General features: G+C 38.6%; 1 protein-coding gene across 1 annotated transcript in view; it reads right to left on the reverse strand.

The window, feature by feature from the left end:
* samd4a.S (sterile alpha motif domain containing 4A S homeolog) overlaps positions 1 to 19,969 on the reverse strand; it is a gene marked incomplete at its 5' end in the record, with an annotated part of 75,956 nt that overhangs the window by 20,929 nt on the left and 35,058 nt on the right. The window contains 5 exon segments of the mRNA NM_001096514.1: positions 673 to 961; positions 1,261 to 1,347; positions 3,499 to 3,608; positions 6,572 to 6,835; positions 15,260 to 15,772. Coding sequence (NP_001089983.1) covers positions 673 to 961; positions 1,261 to 1,347; positions 3,499 to 3,608; positions 6,572 to 6,835; positions 15,260 to 15,772 — 1,263 coding nt within the window.

The raw sequence follows: 19,969 nt of genomic DNA on the forward strand, positions 1-19,969 counted from the left end.
TTTCGGCGCCACTTTTCCCGACATTTTTTTGAATTACTCGTAAACTCATTTTTTTACCGACAATTTTTTAGACACTTTAGGCTCTCCAAAATGAAAATGTCAGTCAAATTGTCTTTTACAAAGTCTTGGTAAATGTCATTTGTACGATGAAACATTTTACAAATTTGTCGACTGCCACTCCTGGGTTACTTTTTTTACCGACACTTTTGTGAATTCCCCCCATTGAGTCACGTTGACAGGTTACCAGTGTTTGGTGACATTTGCGGAAGAGTAAAGGGATACGGACATGGACAGATTTTTTTTAATTTTTGAATTCTGACATGGGGCTAGACATATAGTCAGTTTCCCATGTGCTCTGATAAACTTCAGTCACTCTTTACTGCTGTACCAGTGATATCATGCCCCGAACTCACAGCCCACCCGCCTCCCCGCCCCCAGCAGCATAACAACAGAACAATGGGAAGTTAACCAGCTAACAGCTCCCTAACACAAGATAACAGCTCCCTGGTAGATCTAAGAACAGCACTTAATCGTAAAATCCAGGTCCCACTGCGACACATTCAGTTACATTGAGTAGGAGAAACAACCTGTCGAAAGCAGTTCCATTATGAAGTGAACAGTACATCAGAAAAATCATGGAAGAATCACTTTAAGAACAAGCCAATTACTGACCTTTACCCATAACTCTCGTAAACTGGCCTGGAAGATCACTTTCAGGTAAGGGAACACCTCCACTTTCACTCTCACAATTGCCAATATGATGCTGCTGGATTCCTCCTGAAGCAGAGTCCTTACTTTCAGTTGCTTGGTTTTTAGAAGCCAGTAGAGGTGGCTGAGAATCTGCCTCCTGATCATGTTCCTCTGTATTGGAGTTTTGTGGAAAGCAGGCTTTAATTGGGGTAAGGATTATCTGATGCAACTCCTGCAGAGGAACACGTAAATTGCCTCCTTCTAGTACGTCCTGTTGCATAAAGAAAAATTTGAAAAGCTTATTTTTCAGTGCTAGAGCATGTGTCCCCTTCACAAGGTCTCCAACAAGTGTTATAGACACATTTGTTTTTACACCACTAGGAGGACTTTTTAGTAACCCGATATGCCTCTGCCTTTACTAAGATTTTTAAAACCCAAAAATAAATGGGAAAAAATAAAAAACTGTGAAAAAAAACAATAGAATAATTGCAACAAAAAAAAGAAATGCAATCTCAAATGAATATATGATGCTGCAGTTACTGAATGCAAGTGGAAATTTGGACAACTTACCCGTTCTAAAGTTTTTAATAGATTATGTCTCTCTTTCAGCTTCTGTATACTGATGACTATTTTGTGCCTTGCACCTTTGGTGACATTCTGTAAAACAACATTAAAACATGACATGTTTCTGTACATTATCTGTCAAAGCTGGCCATTATGTATGAGGGCAAGCATTTGTGTTAGATTTAAGCAGACTAATGCAATATAAGAATACACAAAACAATTAAAAAAAAAGCAATGGAATTTAATCATTAATTCTTTATACACATGCTGCCACATCTTTATATAGAAGGATTATTTGTGGACTGCTAATTCGTTTTGTCAGCTTCTCTTCTGCAAATAGCAAGTTGGCAGAACAGGAAGCTGAAAAAGTGAAATTAGTAAAATTTTCTTGTTTAGAGCACAAAAAAAAATCTGATTTTTATTTCTAACGAACCAGAAAATATTTTATGCTAGGTCTAAGAGACACAAAATAATGTTATCCCTTATACCACAGCACCTTTTCCATGGTAATCTATTATTTTTCATAGACTGCATCTTGTACATAAGGCAGTGTAGTGTAGGTAATAAGTTCACCCAGTCAGCCCAGAAATACCTGCTATGATGGGGCTACCAGGGAGGATAAATCGAGCAGCGTACAATGGATCGCCAGATCGGTTTCTGATGAGGAGCGTTAGCAGAGATTCGGTAAGTTATTTCTTAATGTTAAAGTTTAATTTGTGTTGGGGTTTTTTTTTTTCGATCTATACAAACCAATTGTTTTTTTAAAAAAAATTGATGTTACTGGTCCTATAATGAGATGATTTATGGGCGATCCTCCAATTTGCTTATTAAAGGGATACTGTCATGGGTTTTTTCAAAATGAATCAGTTAATAGTGCTGCTCCAGCAGAATTCTGCACTGAAATCCATTTCTCAAAAGAGCAAACAGAATTTTTAATATTTATCAAAGATTTAAGTTAGAGATCGCCACAGTCCTCTAGAGTGAAATTCCGCCACTCTCCCTTCATTTCTTAAAAGGCATATTTATCAAAGGATGAACTTTCACCCGTTGATAAATACTCTTTTAAAATCCCATAGAAATGAACGGAGAGTGGCAGAATTTCACTCTAGAGGACTGTGGCGATCTCTAACTTCACTCTTTGATAAATATAACCCACAAGGGGGGGGGGAGGGAGAGAGAGAGAGAGAGAGAGAGAGAGAGAGATCCTAAGAGGTAAAATTGTAAGGTAACATATTAGCAATATATCATATAAGAAATAAAATGGCATTGTCTCCTCATTAAATACTAGGTTAGACAAGGTGTGTTTAAAAATAAAAAAGTCTTGGAAGTTCCAGTTTAGTTCTAGCATATAAATTCAAGTCTTGCTTAGATAGCTATAGGTCCAGCTGTCAGATATTCTGCCGCAATCAGAAATGTAAATGTCCACTACATTAAAGGGGTGGTTGATCTTTATGTTAAATTTTAGTATGTTCTAGAGTTGCTAATACTAAGCAACTTTTCAATTGGTCTTCATTGTTTATCTTAATAGTTTTTGAATTATTTGCCTTCTTCTTCTGACTCTTTCCAGCTTTCAAATGGGGGTCAATGGCCCCATCTAAAAAAACAAAATGCTCTGTAAGGCTACAGATGTGTTGTTATTGTTACTTTTTATTAATCATCTTTCTATTCAGGCCTCTCCTATTCATATTCCAGTATCTTATTCAAATCAATCCATGGTTGATAGGCTAATTTGGACCCTAGCAACCAGATTGCTGAAATTGCAGCTGCTGAATAAAGAGCCAAATAACTCGAAAACCCCACATAATAAAAAAAATTAAAGCCAATTGCAAATTATCTCAGAAATTCACTCTCTGCATCGTACTAAAAGTTAATTTAAAGGTGAACAACCCCTTTAAGCCAAAACATACCTGCATATGATATACATAATTAATATAACGATGATACTGTATTGACCTGTATATTATGATGCACTGGAATATAACTTGGTTTTTACTACAGCAAAGTTACTACTTATCCATGCAGGAGCAGAGTCCCACAGAACTTTCAAACTAGGCTTACTAACTTGACACAAGATAAATAGAAGGTATTACCCCCAGGCTTCGTGGCAATCATGTGTCACAGCCCAGTTTTAAGATTCAAAGCAATTTCTAATTCCTCTAGAATATTCGATTGCACAAGCATATGCATACTTTTATCCTCAATGATTCAAATACAGGGCAACAAAGCAAAACAGAAAAGACGCACTTGTGCCTCCAGGTGACATTCATTCAACGACATCATTTCATCATAGGTGATATGGGAGAAGAGTGCTGCATACTTGTGTAGACGAAGACTTTTAAGCCAGGCAGGAACATCTGAAATGACAAACGCAACACCATAACAATCACCATTCCTTAACATTAAGGGGCACATTTACTTAGGGTCGAATATCAAGGGTTAATTAACCCTCGATATTCAACTGTCGAAGTTAAATCCTTCGACTTCGAATATCAAAGTCGAAGGATTTACTGCAATTCATTCGATCGAACTAAAAATCGTTCCATCGAAAGATTAAATCCTTCGAAACGAACGATTCGAAGGATTTAAATCCATCGATCAAACAATTTTTCTTCGACCATAAAATTGTTAGAAAGTCTATGGGGACCTTCCCCATAACATTGCACCTCGGTAGGTTTTACTTGCCGAAGTAGGGGGTCAAAGTTTTTTTTAAAGAGACAGTACTTCGACTATCGAATGGTCGAATGATTTTTCGTTCGAATTCTTCGATTCGAAGGTCGAAGTAGCCAATTCGATGGTCGACGTAGCCAAAAAAATCATTCGAAATTCAAACTTTTTTTGTTCTATTCCTTCACTCAAACTAAGTAAATGTGCCCCTAATTGTATGGAGAACTAAAGCCTAAAAATGTATGCGGCTAAAAATGCCATATTTTATATACTGAACTTATTGCACCAGCCTAAAGTTTCAGCTTGTCAATAGCAGCAATGATCCAGGACTTCAAACTTGTCACAGGGGGTCACCATCTTGGAAAGTGTCTGTGACACTCACATGCTCAGTGGGCTCTGAGCAGCTGTTGAGAAGCTAAGCTTAGGGCTTGTCACTAATTATCCAGCAGAAAATTAGGTTTGTCTTTAATATAAACTGATGCTACAGGGCTGATTATTAAATTCTGATGCTAATTGCACTGGTTTCTGTGCTGCCATGTAGTAATTATCTGTATTAATTACTAATCAGCCTTATATTGTAACATTTCTATTCTATGTGTACTGTATATTGTGAGTGGCTCCCTACTCCATTGCTCTCCCTTCCCTCCTGTCTTCCTCCCCTCGGTCACTTTCCACTCCGTCACTTACCCCTCTATTCGTTGGTTGGATGTCATACCTCCCAACATTTGATACACAAAAAGAGGGACAATGTATTGACCATACCCATTTTGTGGCCTAAGTACCATGTCGATTTTAAAAAATTTGGCAGGTTATGGAAAGCCTGGACACATTCCTGGGGGGCTTTAGGGTCATGTTTTATGTGTTTTGCTAATGAAGGTGAAATTCCCCTTTAAGCTGCAAGTCTCATTTCTCCCAAGAGACTGGCTTATCTTAAATAGTTACAAATGTATCTAAGTGCAAGTGCTGAGTATTCTAGGATCTCTGCCAAAAATACTCTTGTTTAAAAACTTTGTATCTTTTTATGGCATCAGTGCAGGAGTTCAAAGAGAAACTCAGGACATATGAGTAACGATCAGGGACAGTGCGGGCTGAGCTGTTAAAATTGGGACTGTTCTACTAAAAAATGGGACATATGGGAGGCTCTGTTTGGCAGTACACCTGGTTTTTATGCAACCAAAACTTCAAAAATAATTTAAAAAAAATAAGCACCTGTTTTGAGGACATTGGGAGCAACATCCAAGGGGTTGGTGAGAAGCATGTTGCTCACAAGCCACTGGTTGGGGATTGCTGTACTAGTGGTATAGTGGTAGCGGGTAGAAATATAGAGGCTGGTGTATCTGCTGTACATGCTTGGGTGGGAGAGAAATGTACATGGTGATTTATTTTGTTTGGTGGAAATATATATTGGGTTAAGTGGGTAGTTCAGAAATGCTGAGGTATTTCATGGTGGTGGCAAGATAGAAAGGCTAATGTTTATGGTGGGTTAAACAGTTCTGCTCCTTCAGTCCCCTTTACTCATAAAAACTAAAACAAAGCATGGTCTTCAAATTGTATAGAAGAATGGCGATTCTTTAAAAATGTATTTTGTATTTGTTAATCAAAACAATAAATTTGAATTTAAAAGTACTGGCATCATTTTTGCCGATACATGTTACCCCTTACTGCAACCTTGAAACTCAAAGCTTGAAAACAACCGGTATTGACTCTATCAAGAACAAATGAGAAGGATCTTGGGGTTTTTGTAGATAATACATTGTCTAATTCTGGGCAGTGTCATTCTGTGGCTACTAAATCAAATAAAGTTCTGTCTTGCATAAAAAAGGGCATTAACTCAAGGGATGAAAACATAATTATGCCTCTTTATAGGTCCCTGGTGAGGCCTCATCTGGAGTATGCAGTTCAGTTTTGGACTCCAGTCCTTAAAAGGGATATAAATTGTAAAAGTGCAACTAAACTGGTTAGAGGGGTGGAAGACTTAAATTATCAGGGTAGACTGTCAGGGTGGGGTTGTTTTCTCTGGAAAAAAGGTGCTTGAGGGGGGACATGATTACACTTTACAAGTACATTAGAGGACATTATAGACAAATAGCAGGGGACCTTTTTACCCATAAAGAGGATCACCGTACCAGAGGCCACCCCTTTAGACTAGAAGAAAAGAACTTTCATTTGAAGCAACGTAGGGGGTTCTTCACAGTCAGGACAGTGAGGTTGTGGAATGCACTGCCGGGTGATGTTGTGATGCTGATTCAGTTAATGACTATAAGAGGGGCTTGGATGATTTTTTGGACAGACATAATATCAAAGGCTATTGTGATACTAAACTCTATAGTTAGTATAGGTATGGGTATATATAATTTATGTGAAAGTAGGGAGGTGTGTGTGTATGGATGCTGGGTTTTCATTTGGAGGGGTTGAACTTGATAAACTTTGTCTTTTTTCAACCCAATTTAATTATGTAACTATTTACAGAGTTTAAGATAACATGATATGGCCGTATATTGGGCCATGAGTCAGTGAGTGAGTAGCATATCAAGACTGTGACCTTATATCTATTTACATACATTGATATAAACCTGGGCTTTATGGGAATAACTGAACAACATTAACTTATAATGGGTCCCATTGTTTCCTTTATGTTCAAAGTTGCACTCACCTTTCATACCACTACCTTCGTCTTGGAATGTGTTGCAAGCAGTCGACTGTTCTTCTAAGTGCTCGCTCCCACCGCTTCCTGAAGAAGCTACGCTGCTTTGTGGTGACAGGGGGGCATGATCGGAGGGGATGCCCTGAGATCCTCTGGCTCGTAAATCCTCATGAGACATCCATCCATGTCCTAAAGGCTGGTTTGGCACATTCATGGGTGGAGTAAGGGATACAGATCTTTTCAAGGAGCTGTGATGTGTCTGGCCTGAGAGAACTTAACACAAAAAAAAAAAAAGTGTGTCATTTTGAATTCCCTGGTAATACTCCTTAACACATCCTAGAGACTGCATGGCTCAATAATGAGAAGATATTTTCAGAAGATCTGATGAATGCTGAACTAAGTCACTTAAATTACCTTGCTCTCAGGTAACAGGTCAATTAGGGAGCGGAAAATGCACGTCTTTGCATACATTAATTAATACAAATATTAGATGAGATGCATTGTAACCTCCCCAGAACACAACTGCACATTATTCAGGTTAGGCAGTGCAAAAACAAAATGTTCTGCTTAATTTATAGAGTGTCACAATCACAGAAAACAGTTTCATTTAAACACACCTCTTTAACACTGATTATAACTTTGGGAGAATGGATGCAGATTTTGCAGGTTTTACGTTCATGAGCACATAAGAAATTACATCTGTACCATGTTTCAAGGGTCTGTTTGTTCACAAGAGAACCCTTTGTTCTGTTGTGATTTATGAATGAAATTCCTTCTTAAAGGAGAAGGAAAGCTATGGAGGCATTTTATTGTCAATAGATTAGCTGCAATAGTGCAAGCTAGAATGCTATATTTATTCTGTAGAATGTTTTACCATACATGAGTAAACAGCTCTAGAAACATGTTTTATTAGGATTGCAGCTGCCATATAAGTTTGGTGTGACGTCACTTCCTGCCTGAGTTTCTCTCTGCTCACTTATAGCTGTGGGCTCAGATTACAGCAGAGAAAGGAGGGGGGGAGGAAGAGGAGCAAACTGAGCATGCTCACGCCCGGGGCAAGGAGGTTTAAGATGAAGGCAGGAAGTCTGATACAGAAGCCCATAAGTACACAATAGAAGGAAAGAAATGTGGGGTTTCTTTTGACAGAGGACTCAGAACAGCATTACTTTGAGGGTTTACTGGTATATTTAGGTGGACCTTTCTGATAAGGCTAACTTAGTTTTAACCTTTCCTTCTCCTTTAAATATAGGACAGCAATGGCAGTGGTCAACCGTTGGAGTTAAAAAAACAAATTGGGGGGGGCTTTTTTCAGTGGTCTTTATTGACTGGTGAAATGAAAAGCAGGCACAAAAGTAAGCTATGATGAAAAATATGTTCATAACTGGAAATTTGCAAAAACAGCAAAACTAGTCTTGGAAAGCATTCAGAGCAAAATAAAGGGGACAGTCTGTATACACAAACAAAGCCAAACAAAAGCTGATTTGTTAATACAGTTCTCAGAACTAAAACAAACATCATTCAACAGATTTCCCTTACTACACTTCACGACAGCTCAGCATGGAGTTATAAAAAAACATAAACATAGAAATATCAACTTTATATGTATATAGTCAATTTTAAACAACAAGAGCATCTGCGTTCCAGATCATCCATAATTGTAAAACCCCAGTGTGTTCTGCCTGTGTGCATAGCCTTCAATAAGAGAGAGTTGGTTGTGTCAACATGCAGCTCCAGTGGGGGAAGCATTTAGGGAACCATAAATGCCCTTTACAGGTTACAGATAAACAATGCGACCACTACATGTCACACTTCAAATGAACTATGAACATTCAAACCGGGAGGAAAAAACTGCTAGTCACCTAGAGCTCATTGATCAACATCTCTCAAGCCCTCGACTTGGAAAATCTATGGTTTGAAACAGAAACTGATCTCTAAGGGTCAGGGCCCACAGGCAGATTCGGGAGAGATTAGTTGCCCGGCGACAAATCTCCTCTTCTTGGGGGGCGACTAATCTCCCCGAACTGCCTCCCTGCAGGCTAAAATGTAAATCGCTGGCGGGATGGCACTTGGAGCTCTTTGTTTTCCAAAGTCGCCCGAAGTTGCATCACAAGGAAACTTAGGGTGAATTCGGAAAACGAGAATGCAAAAAAGATGCGGGCAATGACATGGAAATGCCAAATGCACAAACATTTCTGTAGGAAAAAACAGAATATTGGATAAAGCAATATACATTATATACCCTTATAAACAGTGAGTTCTGACGTCATCTCTGTCACATGACTCATTGAAACTTGTGTATTATAATAAAGTACCCCCAGTTGCAAAATATGAGGATATCAGAAGTTACCTCGGAGTTCCATGACCTGTATAAAAACACTCAGCCTTCGGCTATGAAACTCCTCGGTAACTTATAATATCCTTATATTTTACAAAAGGGGGTACTTTATTCACTATATAATTATGTTCCTTTAGTAAGTTAGGTCTTTATTAGGGATGCACCGAATCCAGGATTCGGTTCGGGATTTGGCCAGTATTCTGCCTTTTTCAGCAGGATTCGGCCGAATCCTTGTGCCTGTTGAATTGAATCCGAATTTGCATATGTCACAAAACAAGGAAGTAAAATTCCCCCCCCCACTTTTTCCCTTTCCTAATATGCATATGCAAATTAGGATTCAGATTCAGTTCGTTATTCGGCCGAATCTTTTATGAAGGGTTCAGGGATTTGGCCGAATCCCAAATAGTGGATTCGGTGCATCCCTAGTCTTTATCGACAAAGACTTTGCCTGTTCAGCACACCAGTAGTAGCCTTTAATAGCATTCACTGGCTATGATGATATTTTAGGGAAGGTATGTGAGCTGTTCCTTTCTCCATATATGATCATGTATGACTTGATAGTATAACCTTCCATTCTTGGAAGGAAAAGAATCTTGCAGTCCTAGTACGTCACTCACAATACATTGTCCTTATTTTAGATAACACAAGAGCAAGATGTTTTTACAATAATCCATAATGCAACTATAAACTGCATTTTTGTTTATTCTATAGAAAGCCATTAAAACAACAGGAGGGTAATCGCTTAGGGAGTTATTTATCGAAGTCCGAATGTATGTCAATATTTTCCGCTACAAACTCCGATCAAATCCACTATTTTTTTACGCTTATTTATTATTACATTTTCCCAACAATTTGCTTTGCGGAAAAAAAAAAAAAAAATTTTTTCGGATTTTTGCCCGAAATCTCCAAAAACTTCTGGGTATTGCACAAAACCCAGCGCACTTTAAAAAATCATGGGGACTTCTCCCATTGACTTATATGCAACCTCGACAGGTCTGAGATGCCGGATTTTCTGATTCAGACTTTTCCATCCTCGGAGTTTAATAAATTTCTACATATTCGTGATTTTTTTTTTAAAAGTCTGATTTTATATTAAAAAAAATCGCGATTTTTTTGTGATTTTTGCAATTGAAGTTTAGTAAATAACCCCCTTAATGTTTATAGGCCTGCAATTACAACCACTTTTGATTATTGTTCCATATTACTGAAATGGAATGGGATCCATTATCCAGAAACCTTTTATTTCAAAAGCTCCAAATTATGGGAAGTTCATCTCCCAGAGTTCACTGTAATTAAGTAATACACATTTTTAAAAAAGAGATTCCCTTTTTCTCTGCAATTACGAAACGGTACCATGTACTTGATTTAAAAGAAGGAATAATTATCCCATTAGCCATATCTGAAGTCTGGATTATGCGGTGTCATCCGTGGAGAGAACTGAAATGTAAAGCTGACCATACACATTAAGATCCACTAATCTTTTTCAGATTAGTATATCTACATGCTAAGTACATGCCGGGCCAATGACTGGATCATGACAGAGGCCTATGTAGGCTCATTGGGAGAGGAAAGCATCAATGCTCCAATGAAGTTCTCACCCAATTGGGATTTTCAAACCTGCCCAATAGTGATTTTCAGATTTGCAATTTAGCTATTTGCAATATTTCCCCTTTAAATGTATAAGAAGCCCATTTTTTTTCATGTTACCATACACTTAAAGATGCCCAGTATGCCCCCCGCTACATCAAGCAATGCATACATACCATCTTTCTAGTTTTTAAATAGGTTGTTCACCTTCCAAACACTTTTTTTTAGTTCAGTTGTCGACAGATTGTTTACCATAAAAACAAAGACTTTTTTCAGTTGCCTTCCATCTTTTATTTTTTTTTACAGTTTTCCCAAATTTTAAAGGGATACTGTCATGGGAAAAAAATGAATCAGTTAATAGTGCTGTTCCAGCAGAATTCTGCACTGAAATCCATTTCTCAAAAGAGCAAACAGATCTTTTTATATTCAATCTTGAAATCTGACATGGGGCTAGACATATTGTCAATTTCCCAGCTGCCCCAAGTCATGTGACTTGTGCTCTGATAAACTTCAATCACTCTTTACTGCTGTACTGCAAGTTGGAGTGATATCACCCCCTCCCTCCCCCCCCCCCCCAGCAGCCAAACAAAAGCACAATGGGAAGGTAACCAGATAGCAGCTCCCTAACACAAGATAACAGCTGCCTGGTAGATCTAAGAACAACACTCAATAGTAAAAACCCATGTCTCACTGAGAAACATTCAGTTACATTGAAAAGGAAAAACAGCAGCCAGCCAGAAAGCATTTCTCTCCTAAACTGCAGGCACAAGTCACATGACCAGGGGCAGCTGGGAAATTGACAAAATGTCTAGTCAGATTTCAAAATTGAATATAAAAAAATCTGTTTGCTCTTTTGAGAAATGGATTTCAGTGCAGAATTCTGCTGGAGTAGCACTATTAACTGATGCGTTTTGAAAAAAACATGTTTTCCGATGACTGAACAACTTTAAACATAAAGGGATTCTGTCTGGCAGCTCAGTGATCCAGGTGCCAGGCGACAAATCTCCTCTTCTTTGCGGCGACTAATCTCCCCAATCTGATTTCCGCCGGCTAAGATGTAAATTGCCTGGGGGCAGGCACACAGATTGCTTTGTTTTCCGAAGTTGCCCGTAATTGCCTCACAAGGAAACTTTGGGCGACTTTGGAAAACAAAGCATTCCATGTGCCTGCCCCCAGGCGATTTACATTTTAGCCGGCGGAAGGCTGATCGGGGAGATTTGTCACCGGGAAGAAGAGGAGATTTGTCGCCTGGCAACTAATCTTCCCAAATCTACCTGTGTGGCCAGACCCTTAAGGTTCAGATTCAGTCGAGTCTTTAGTGAAGGATTTGTTATTTGGCTGAATATAGGAGATTAAATCCACGATTAAAGTATAATTAATACATTGTAAAGCAGAAGAATACTGGCCAATCAATGTTAATACAGGTTCATCTTGTTTTTCAAACTACTATTGGGGCTTTTCCTAACTGGTCTGTGCATATAGGCCAACCTAGGACTGTTATTGCTCACATTTAGTTAACAGATCTATTGGCAGACAGACTTGTGATACATTTTTATGCTTGGGAACAAATTAACTGCCATGGCATTGCTGTGAATTCATTCATTTAAAGCAGCCCTTCAACAATGTCACATTTGCTTCTTCAGTTTATTAGGGTTGTTGGCAGGCCACCTTTTCATGTTCTAACGGGGCTTGAAAGTTACTAGGAACAGGCAAATTTTTTCGCTTTATTTCGCCATGGAAATGACACCCATAGAATTGTATGGGGTCGCGCATCAAAAAAAAAAAATTTGCAGAGCATCAAAACATTTTTGACGCCCATAGACTTTAATGGGCGTCGTGACATTTTGTCAGCGGCAAATTTTCGTCGAAATGAAACAGGTCAAATTCGCCCAAGCCTAATAGTCACTGATATCTGTGTTAATGGAATTCTCAGCAACCAATGGCTAACCAGAATGGATTTCAGTATGTATGTTAGAAATAAAATTCAAAAGTCAGCAGCTAAGGTATCAATACAATCAGTCCATCCAATTGAATACTTTGTTTTTTTTTCTTTTATTACTCTTATGCAAACACCAGCAAATCTGACATAACGGCCCAGTGACTTTGGTTTTGCAGTATAAGAATTTACATATGGTGAAAGGAGGAGTTTGTTATTGTTTCACCCCGAAAAGTCTGGTCACATGGGCAGATTTGGGGAGATTACTCGGCCGGCAACAAGTCTCCACTTCTTCGTGGCGACTAATCTCGCCGATCTGCCTTGCGCTGGCTAAAATGTAAATCGCCTGGGGGCAGGCACATGGACCGCTTCGTTTTCTGAAGTCGCTCGAAGTTTCCTCTTGAGGCAATTACAGGCGACTTCGGAAAATGAAGCCTTTCGTGTGCCTGCCCCCAGGCGATTTACATTTTAGCCAACGGAAGATCGGGGAGATTAGTTGCCACGAAGAAGAGGAGATTTGTCACCTGGCAACTAAACTCACCGAATCTTCCTGTGTGGCCAGACCCTAAACTGCAATAATTAGTGAGCATGGATTGAATCATATAGTGTAACGTTGTACAGATCAGACTGTATATGAACTATATGCCTATGACTAAGGGAATGCTTTCCCGAAACGCGTAAGTCAATTATGTTACCCACCATGATACAATAAAGACACCTCTTTATACTTATCCGGAGTGCCGCCTGGAACATTTTTTCTTTTGTATATGAACTGACCCCACAAATTGATGGCTAAATTGCCAATGGGTCCAACAAATTGAAAAGTGCAAGAATTTCCCTGAAGTGTAAGATACACAATTGGATATTTTTCATCATATGAAATAACTAAATAGCAAAATATGGATTTCAAGCAACATATAATAGTGCCCAGTAAAAAACGCCATGCTAATTAGATATTGGTAAAACGTATGCATGGAAATTTATAAAGAAGTCTAACACTGAACTAAGTCATTAAAGAGACTTTAAGAGATTTAAGGGAACTGGAAAATTGTGTATTACTTGGATTTTTATAGAGGAAGAATATGCAACACTGGGTGCTGTGGTTGCTGCACAATTACAATTCCCAGAAATCCTGGCCAGAAGAGTTTATTGAAGGTAAGTGGGGAGCTGTAGCAGGCCGCTATTGCTATTAAACACTGTTGCTGCAAACTTTGTAATGTTCTTTTTTCTTCCACGTTAGAGGAATAGTAACATCAAAAAATGAAAGTGTTTTAAAGTAATACAAATATAATGCAGTGTTGCTCTGCGCTGGTAAAACTGCTGTGTGTTTGCTTCAGAAACACTACTATTGTTTAAATAAATAAGCTGCTGTGTTGCAATGGGGGCAGCCATTCAAAGGAGAAAAGGCTCAGGTTACACAACAGATAAGCTCTGTAGAACATAATGGTGTTATCTGTTATCCAATATTTAACCTGTGCCATATAGACTTTTTTCAATTTCCACCATTGCTACACAGCAGCTTGTTTATATGAACTATAGTAGTGTTTCTGAAGCCAACAGATCAGTTTTACCAATGCAGGGCAACAATACATTATATTGTCATTACTTTAAAACACTTTTTAATCTGTACTTGAAAAATACATGCCAGGTGGCAATTCTAGTAATGTTTAAACACATGACCATGTTGTATTTATTATACCTTAACTATAAATGTTTGAAATAAGCATCTTCCCAATATACAGGCTTGAACTTAAAGTGGGGCTCATTTATCAACACTGGGCAAATTTGCCCATGGGCAGTTACCTATAGCAACCAATCAGTGATTAGCTTTTTAAAGCCAGCTGGAAGTAGAATGTATGAATGCAGCATTTTTATTGGTTGTCATGGGTTACTGCCCATGGGCAAATTTGCCCAGTGTTGATAAATGATCCCTACTGACCCATGATCAGGGTATGTCTGTTCCAACTCAAAATCTTGAGTTATATGGAGATGGTTCTTCTTGATGAGGCACAGGGGCTGATCCTGACCTCTCTGCCACCTGAGGCAGCTAACTGCTGCCCCCCCCCAAACCTTTTTGCACAAGTGCACTCTTGACGCTAGAAGAGCCAAATTTCCAGTTTTGAAAAATGGAAATTTGTCTGTTAAAGTTACCTGCTAAACAGTGGGGAGCTGCCTCCTTCTCATCTTGTCTCATTGGTGCAGCTCCCCTGATGAGGCATTAGCAGATAAGGAAATTTCATTTATTTATATACGGAAGTCTCCCTAAAGGCGCTGCACCAACCACACCTGTTAAGCTGAAGATACAGTGAGTGCTGCCAAATACTTGTCTTATATATATATATATATATATATATATATATATATATATATATGACTTAATGATGTCTTAAATATATTGATAATGGGTTGAGTGCAGATGACTCTTGTATTTGTCTATATGTATTTTGTGGTCACAGCCTCACTGCACGACCGCCTAATGGTTTTAAAAATTAGTGGTGAGCACAACTTTTCCTTGTTTTTATTGCGAAAATACAGGCTGATGTTTCGTCCTACCCAAAGGCCTTTCTGAAAGACTTTGAGAAAGGCCTTTGGGTAGGCCGAAATGTAAGCCTGTAGCTTCGCAATAAAAACATGTTTTTAAAACTAAATCTCGACGGCAAATTGCACCTCAACCATGTGTACATGGAGAGCGCTAACAATATCAGAACCTTACACATCAAGCTTTAAGAAATCTAACAAACTGTAAGAGAACAAGTTCGAAATAATAGCAATAAAACCTGAGAAACAAAGCACTTTTTTTACCAACAAAAAACATAAAGTCCACCATGATTCTCCTTACTTGTGCTTGTTCCAACAGCATTGATGGTGGAAGGGACAGAGGAAGAAGAGTACAGAGGCAAATGCCCATTCTCACAGCCTGTGTTTTTCTCTTGCCAACCAGAAGAACTGATGCATATCCCTGAATCTCGAGAATTTGGCCAGCCGTTCTGTTTGTCATCGGAGTTCTGTCTTTGGTGGTAATACTGCATCTGCCCATAGTCCAAAGAATCAGAGCGGCAGCGACTCTGGGTGCTAAAGTTTCCTGATGTTCGATCCTCCAGGTGGTTCAACCACATTGCCAGGGCACTCCTATCATCCAATGAGGTGGCTGGGTGTATTAATGCGTAGGACAGAAGCTGACGGCTTTCCTCTATATGCTGGTTATGTTCAATGGAATGAGCCAGGATTTTAGGCAGTAGTTTCATGTATGCCATTTTTGCATCAATGTTTCCAGGCTTCAGTAAAGGCAGGTGAGTTAACAACTGAGATATCACTTTGTCCTTGGATTCTTGCTGCCACTGGTTAATGATTGCTGAAAGAATTACAAAAAACAGTTAAAGACAGCCAAGTGAATTTAGAATGGAAAGGTAAAATGAATAGCTATAAACAGTATAAACTGGTAGTTCAAGGTCGTGATTTGCCAACCTTTGTTGGTCTAGAAAGTGCTAGAAGGTAAAATGAAAATAAAATATAAAATATATACCTTTACCAAAAATTATTGTAAAATTACCGAGATTATTATAATATCTTAAGGCTTTCATGGATCATTTCATATAGTCTTATTTAGTTATACATTAGTGTCTACAAATGAAACCCCAAGATCTCAGTGCTCTGGAAGACATTTCACTGATAGCAGAGATTTCAGTTGGTGAGAAGTATTTGAAAAGAAAGAAAATCAAAAATGGACATGCCATGTTTTAAAAATTGCCAGAACATTCAAGTTTACTGTATTACAGTAAATTTATTAGGGATAGATAACCTGTTACACAAGTACTCCAGAAAAGCAAGTGGAAGTTGTTTCAGCTTCATTTGGAGGACTACAGGTTGCCCACTCCTTATGTAGATTTCCAGAAAATGTTGGCCAGCCTCAGCACCTTCCGGCAGGGGCAATTTAATCAATGTTTGGAATCTGGAATGTCCGCTCATCACATTTCCTCCTACCTTATCCCTCACCACCATATTTAGTTCTAAGATTAGAACTCACCAATGTTGAATGGTTAAATGGATCAGTACTATACTAAGAATTTTGTCTGTCCCACTAGCACCTCTGTATAGTGGGATATGTTTAATAAAGTTAACCATGTTTTAGATTTGCTTTTATTTTTTATATTTGTTATTTTTATTTTATTATATTTTAAATCTGTGCAGTGCACAATGGTATAGTAATAATTATAACACTGTAAACCCTACTGAAATTCCAAAAATATTTTTTCTTAAGCTTCTTTATTCTCTATTAAATACAGGAAATGTTTGTTTGTTAATGTGACACCACAGCTAGAATTCTGTATTCTGTATACAAACATGAACTTGACACTGGTTCTTATAGCACATACAAAAAAGGAGGGACCTGACAATAAAAGCAGATAAACAATGCTTTACATCAGCAGTCCACCATCTTTTTTGCCCCAGGGACCGGTATAAAGCCCTAATTTTTTTGCAAGGACCGGGGAGGGGATCAACTGCGTGCGGCGTAATATATTTTGGAGCACCAGCTGCAAATTTTGCATGCTAGCGTGACCACGTCAAATTCAGGTGCGCCTCGTCAAATTCAGACTCAATGCCCCAGTTCAAGTATGTCCGCGGCCACAGCCCGGCTGTTGGGGACCCCTGCTTTACATGACTTCACCCAGACTTTTGTTGGGTACCACACAGGGTCTGACTGTCAGGGTCTAACAATAAGCCAGATCAGGCCGAAAGAAATGCTACAGATTCCTTTTTCAGCAGAAGTTTTCAGAGATAAATATTGATGTACTAAACAAGCACAATATGTTAAGTGAACACCCACTATATTGGCTCTAGAGAAAAAGTCCCGGCGGACAGATGGTAATGTAATCGGGAAAATCCAATGGAACATAGAGACGGATCTTTTTAAAAAGCAATAGTTATGGAGTCATGATCCATCCTAGTAATTATTTACACACACAAAAACAATGGGGAAAATGGGCTGGAAAAATACCATGAGATGAGAAGCAGAGACATATGGGGGAATGTAATAAAAGTCAAAGAGAAAAACTATTTGCACCAATACGAATAAAAATGAGCATTCCGCAATGTAATATTCTTCCTTAAATAGTTATTGTATTGCGAATTTAATTCAGCATTGCGAATTTTAATTTGTGCATTTTAAGAAGTGCTTGAAGGTGTTGTAATCTTTTGGAGCAAACGTAACAACTTTTTCAGTAAGGGTCAGGGCACACAGGCAGATTCGGGGAGATTAGTCGCCTGGCGACAAATCTCCTCTTCTTCAGGGCAACTAATTTCCCCTGCCTTCCCATCGGCAGGATGAGCGATTCGTTAAACTTCGGGCGACTTCAGAAAACCAATTGCATTGAGTGCCATCCTGCCAGCAATTTACATTTTAGCCGGCGGCAAGGCAGGGGAGGCAGTTCGGTGAGATTAGTCGCCCTGAAGAAGAGGATATTTGTTGTAGGGAGACTAATCTCCCTGAATCTGCCTGTGTGCCCTGACCCTAAGAAGTCAAAAGAGGTCACTAAACAGTTTCCGGGTTCACAAAAGCTATAATAAATTCGCACAAAGGAAAATTTGTTTGCGAAAAGACAATTTTTCACATTGCGAATGGTTTTTCCGTTACCGACTCTTATTACATTCCCCCACTAATGTTTCCCTCCTTAAAGGGATTGAGTCATGACTTTTATGGTGTAGTTTTTATTTCTAAATTACACTGTTTACATTGCAAATAATGAACTCTACCGTATAAAAATTTCATTCTTAACGCAACAAGTATATTTATTTAGAATGAATGAAACAGCAAAAGTTTCATTTTGTGGGCTTAATACTACCTTACCCAAATCAATTAAATTAAAATGTAGATGGAAATGGAAAAGTCATCTGCTGCATTTATCACCATTGAGCTTTTTATTTTCTCCTAGTGAAAGAAAAAGTATCTGTCATTTTTTCCTTTCATTATTGCTTCTGCTCCAACTAAGTGAAACTGAGCATAACTATCACTATTAGGGATAGGTGAATTTTTTCCTTGTTTCACTGAAAAAATTACACCCATAGATTCGTATGGCGTTGTGCGTCAAAATAAAAAGATTCGTTGCGCGACAACAATTTTTTTTGACGCCCATAGACTTTAATGGGCGTCAGTGACTTTTCGCCGGCATCTAATTTTTGGCGAAACGAAAGGGGTCAAATTCGCCCATCCCTAATCATTAACTATAGTTAATACTAGGTCCTTATTAAAACAGCATCCCAATTTATATATGTATTTCAGTCCAACCCATTAGTTTGGATTTTATATTAGGCAATATAAAAGGGTTGGACGTGGAAGAAAATTAGGGATGAAAACCACAAAAGGCCAGATGGTTAGAGGCAGAGATAAAGACAATGGGGCAGATTTACTAAAGGGCGTTGCCATCAAAAATTATTAGCAAAATTTGCCAGAAATACCATCCGCAGGGACATTACTAACAAGCGTAGAGGACAAATCGCTAGCAAAGAATTCATCGCTAACAAAGCACGCCCTATCACCAGGCAAATTTTCGCTCAGGTCAACAATGATTACTTTGCAAATTCCCTAGAGTGTGAATTTTACAGAATTGTAGCTCTTTAGCCAGAGATAACCACCAGTTTAGACCTGGAGAACTGATCAGATGAAGCTAGATCCTCCTTAACCTTATGTCAGTGACATCATATCCTGTATGCCGCAACGTTATAAAAATTATAAAACACGCTGGCATTTTTTCATATTTTAAAGGGATTGTCTTTACAAGTTGTAACTATAATAAATATTTGTTTTAACATTTTTTACCATTTGAGGGGCATGCCACATTTGTTTTAGGGTGGGCTCATGTCTAGGGCATTAGAGGATCTCTTTTTCTTTATTTTGCTTCCTTGGACCACTTCAAGCATTTGCACCAACATAACTAATAAAGACGTCTATACGACCTATATGTACCCACCCTATTCAAATTGAGCAAAGTGCAAGTGTACTAACAAAATTCCGCTAGACAGAAAGAAACGTTAGCAAATCTTCGTTATGAAATGTTTGCGCTGACGAATTTACGATAGCTAAACTACGCAGGCGTTCGGCTGCAGAGATACACTTTGCATTTTAGTGAATTAGCGTAGTGATAGCGAATTTGCACCTCACAAAGTTGCACAAAGTGTGGTTGAGCCTTCACAGGCAAAAATTGGCCTTTAGTGAATTTGCCCCAGAAGAGAAATAAATAGGCAATAAGCGGGCAGGATAAAGAGGGCAGGACAAGAAAATAGAAGGGTAGAATATAACGGGAGGGCAAGAAATTAATGGAAGGGGCAAGGAAAGTTAGAGTAGCTGAGCAAAGGAGGCAATTGGATGAAAGTTCAGAGAGAATGGGAATTAAGAGTTTGGAGGGGCACTAAAAATAATGGGGAAAGGAAGGGTTAGGGAACATAAGTGCAAATATAAAAGACAGAGGTAAAGGAAAGACTGCTGAAACCTAGAGAAAGAAACAAATGCAGAAAAGAGAGCAGAATAATAAGAGATGAGTGATGCAAGAAAGTG

Source organism: Xenopus laevis, chromosome 8S (genome assembly GCF_017654675.1).
Source record: "Xenopus laevis strain J_2021 chromosome 8S, Xenopus_laevis_v10.1, whole genome shotgun sequence".
In the NCBI taxonomy this organism is placed as follows: domain Eukaryota; kingdom Metazoa; phylum Chordata; class Amphibia; order Anura; family Pipidae; genus Xenopus; species Xenopus laevis.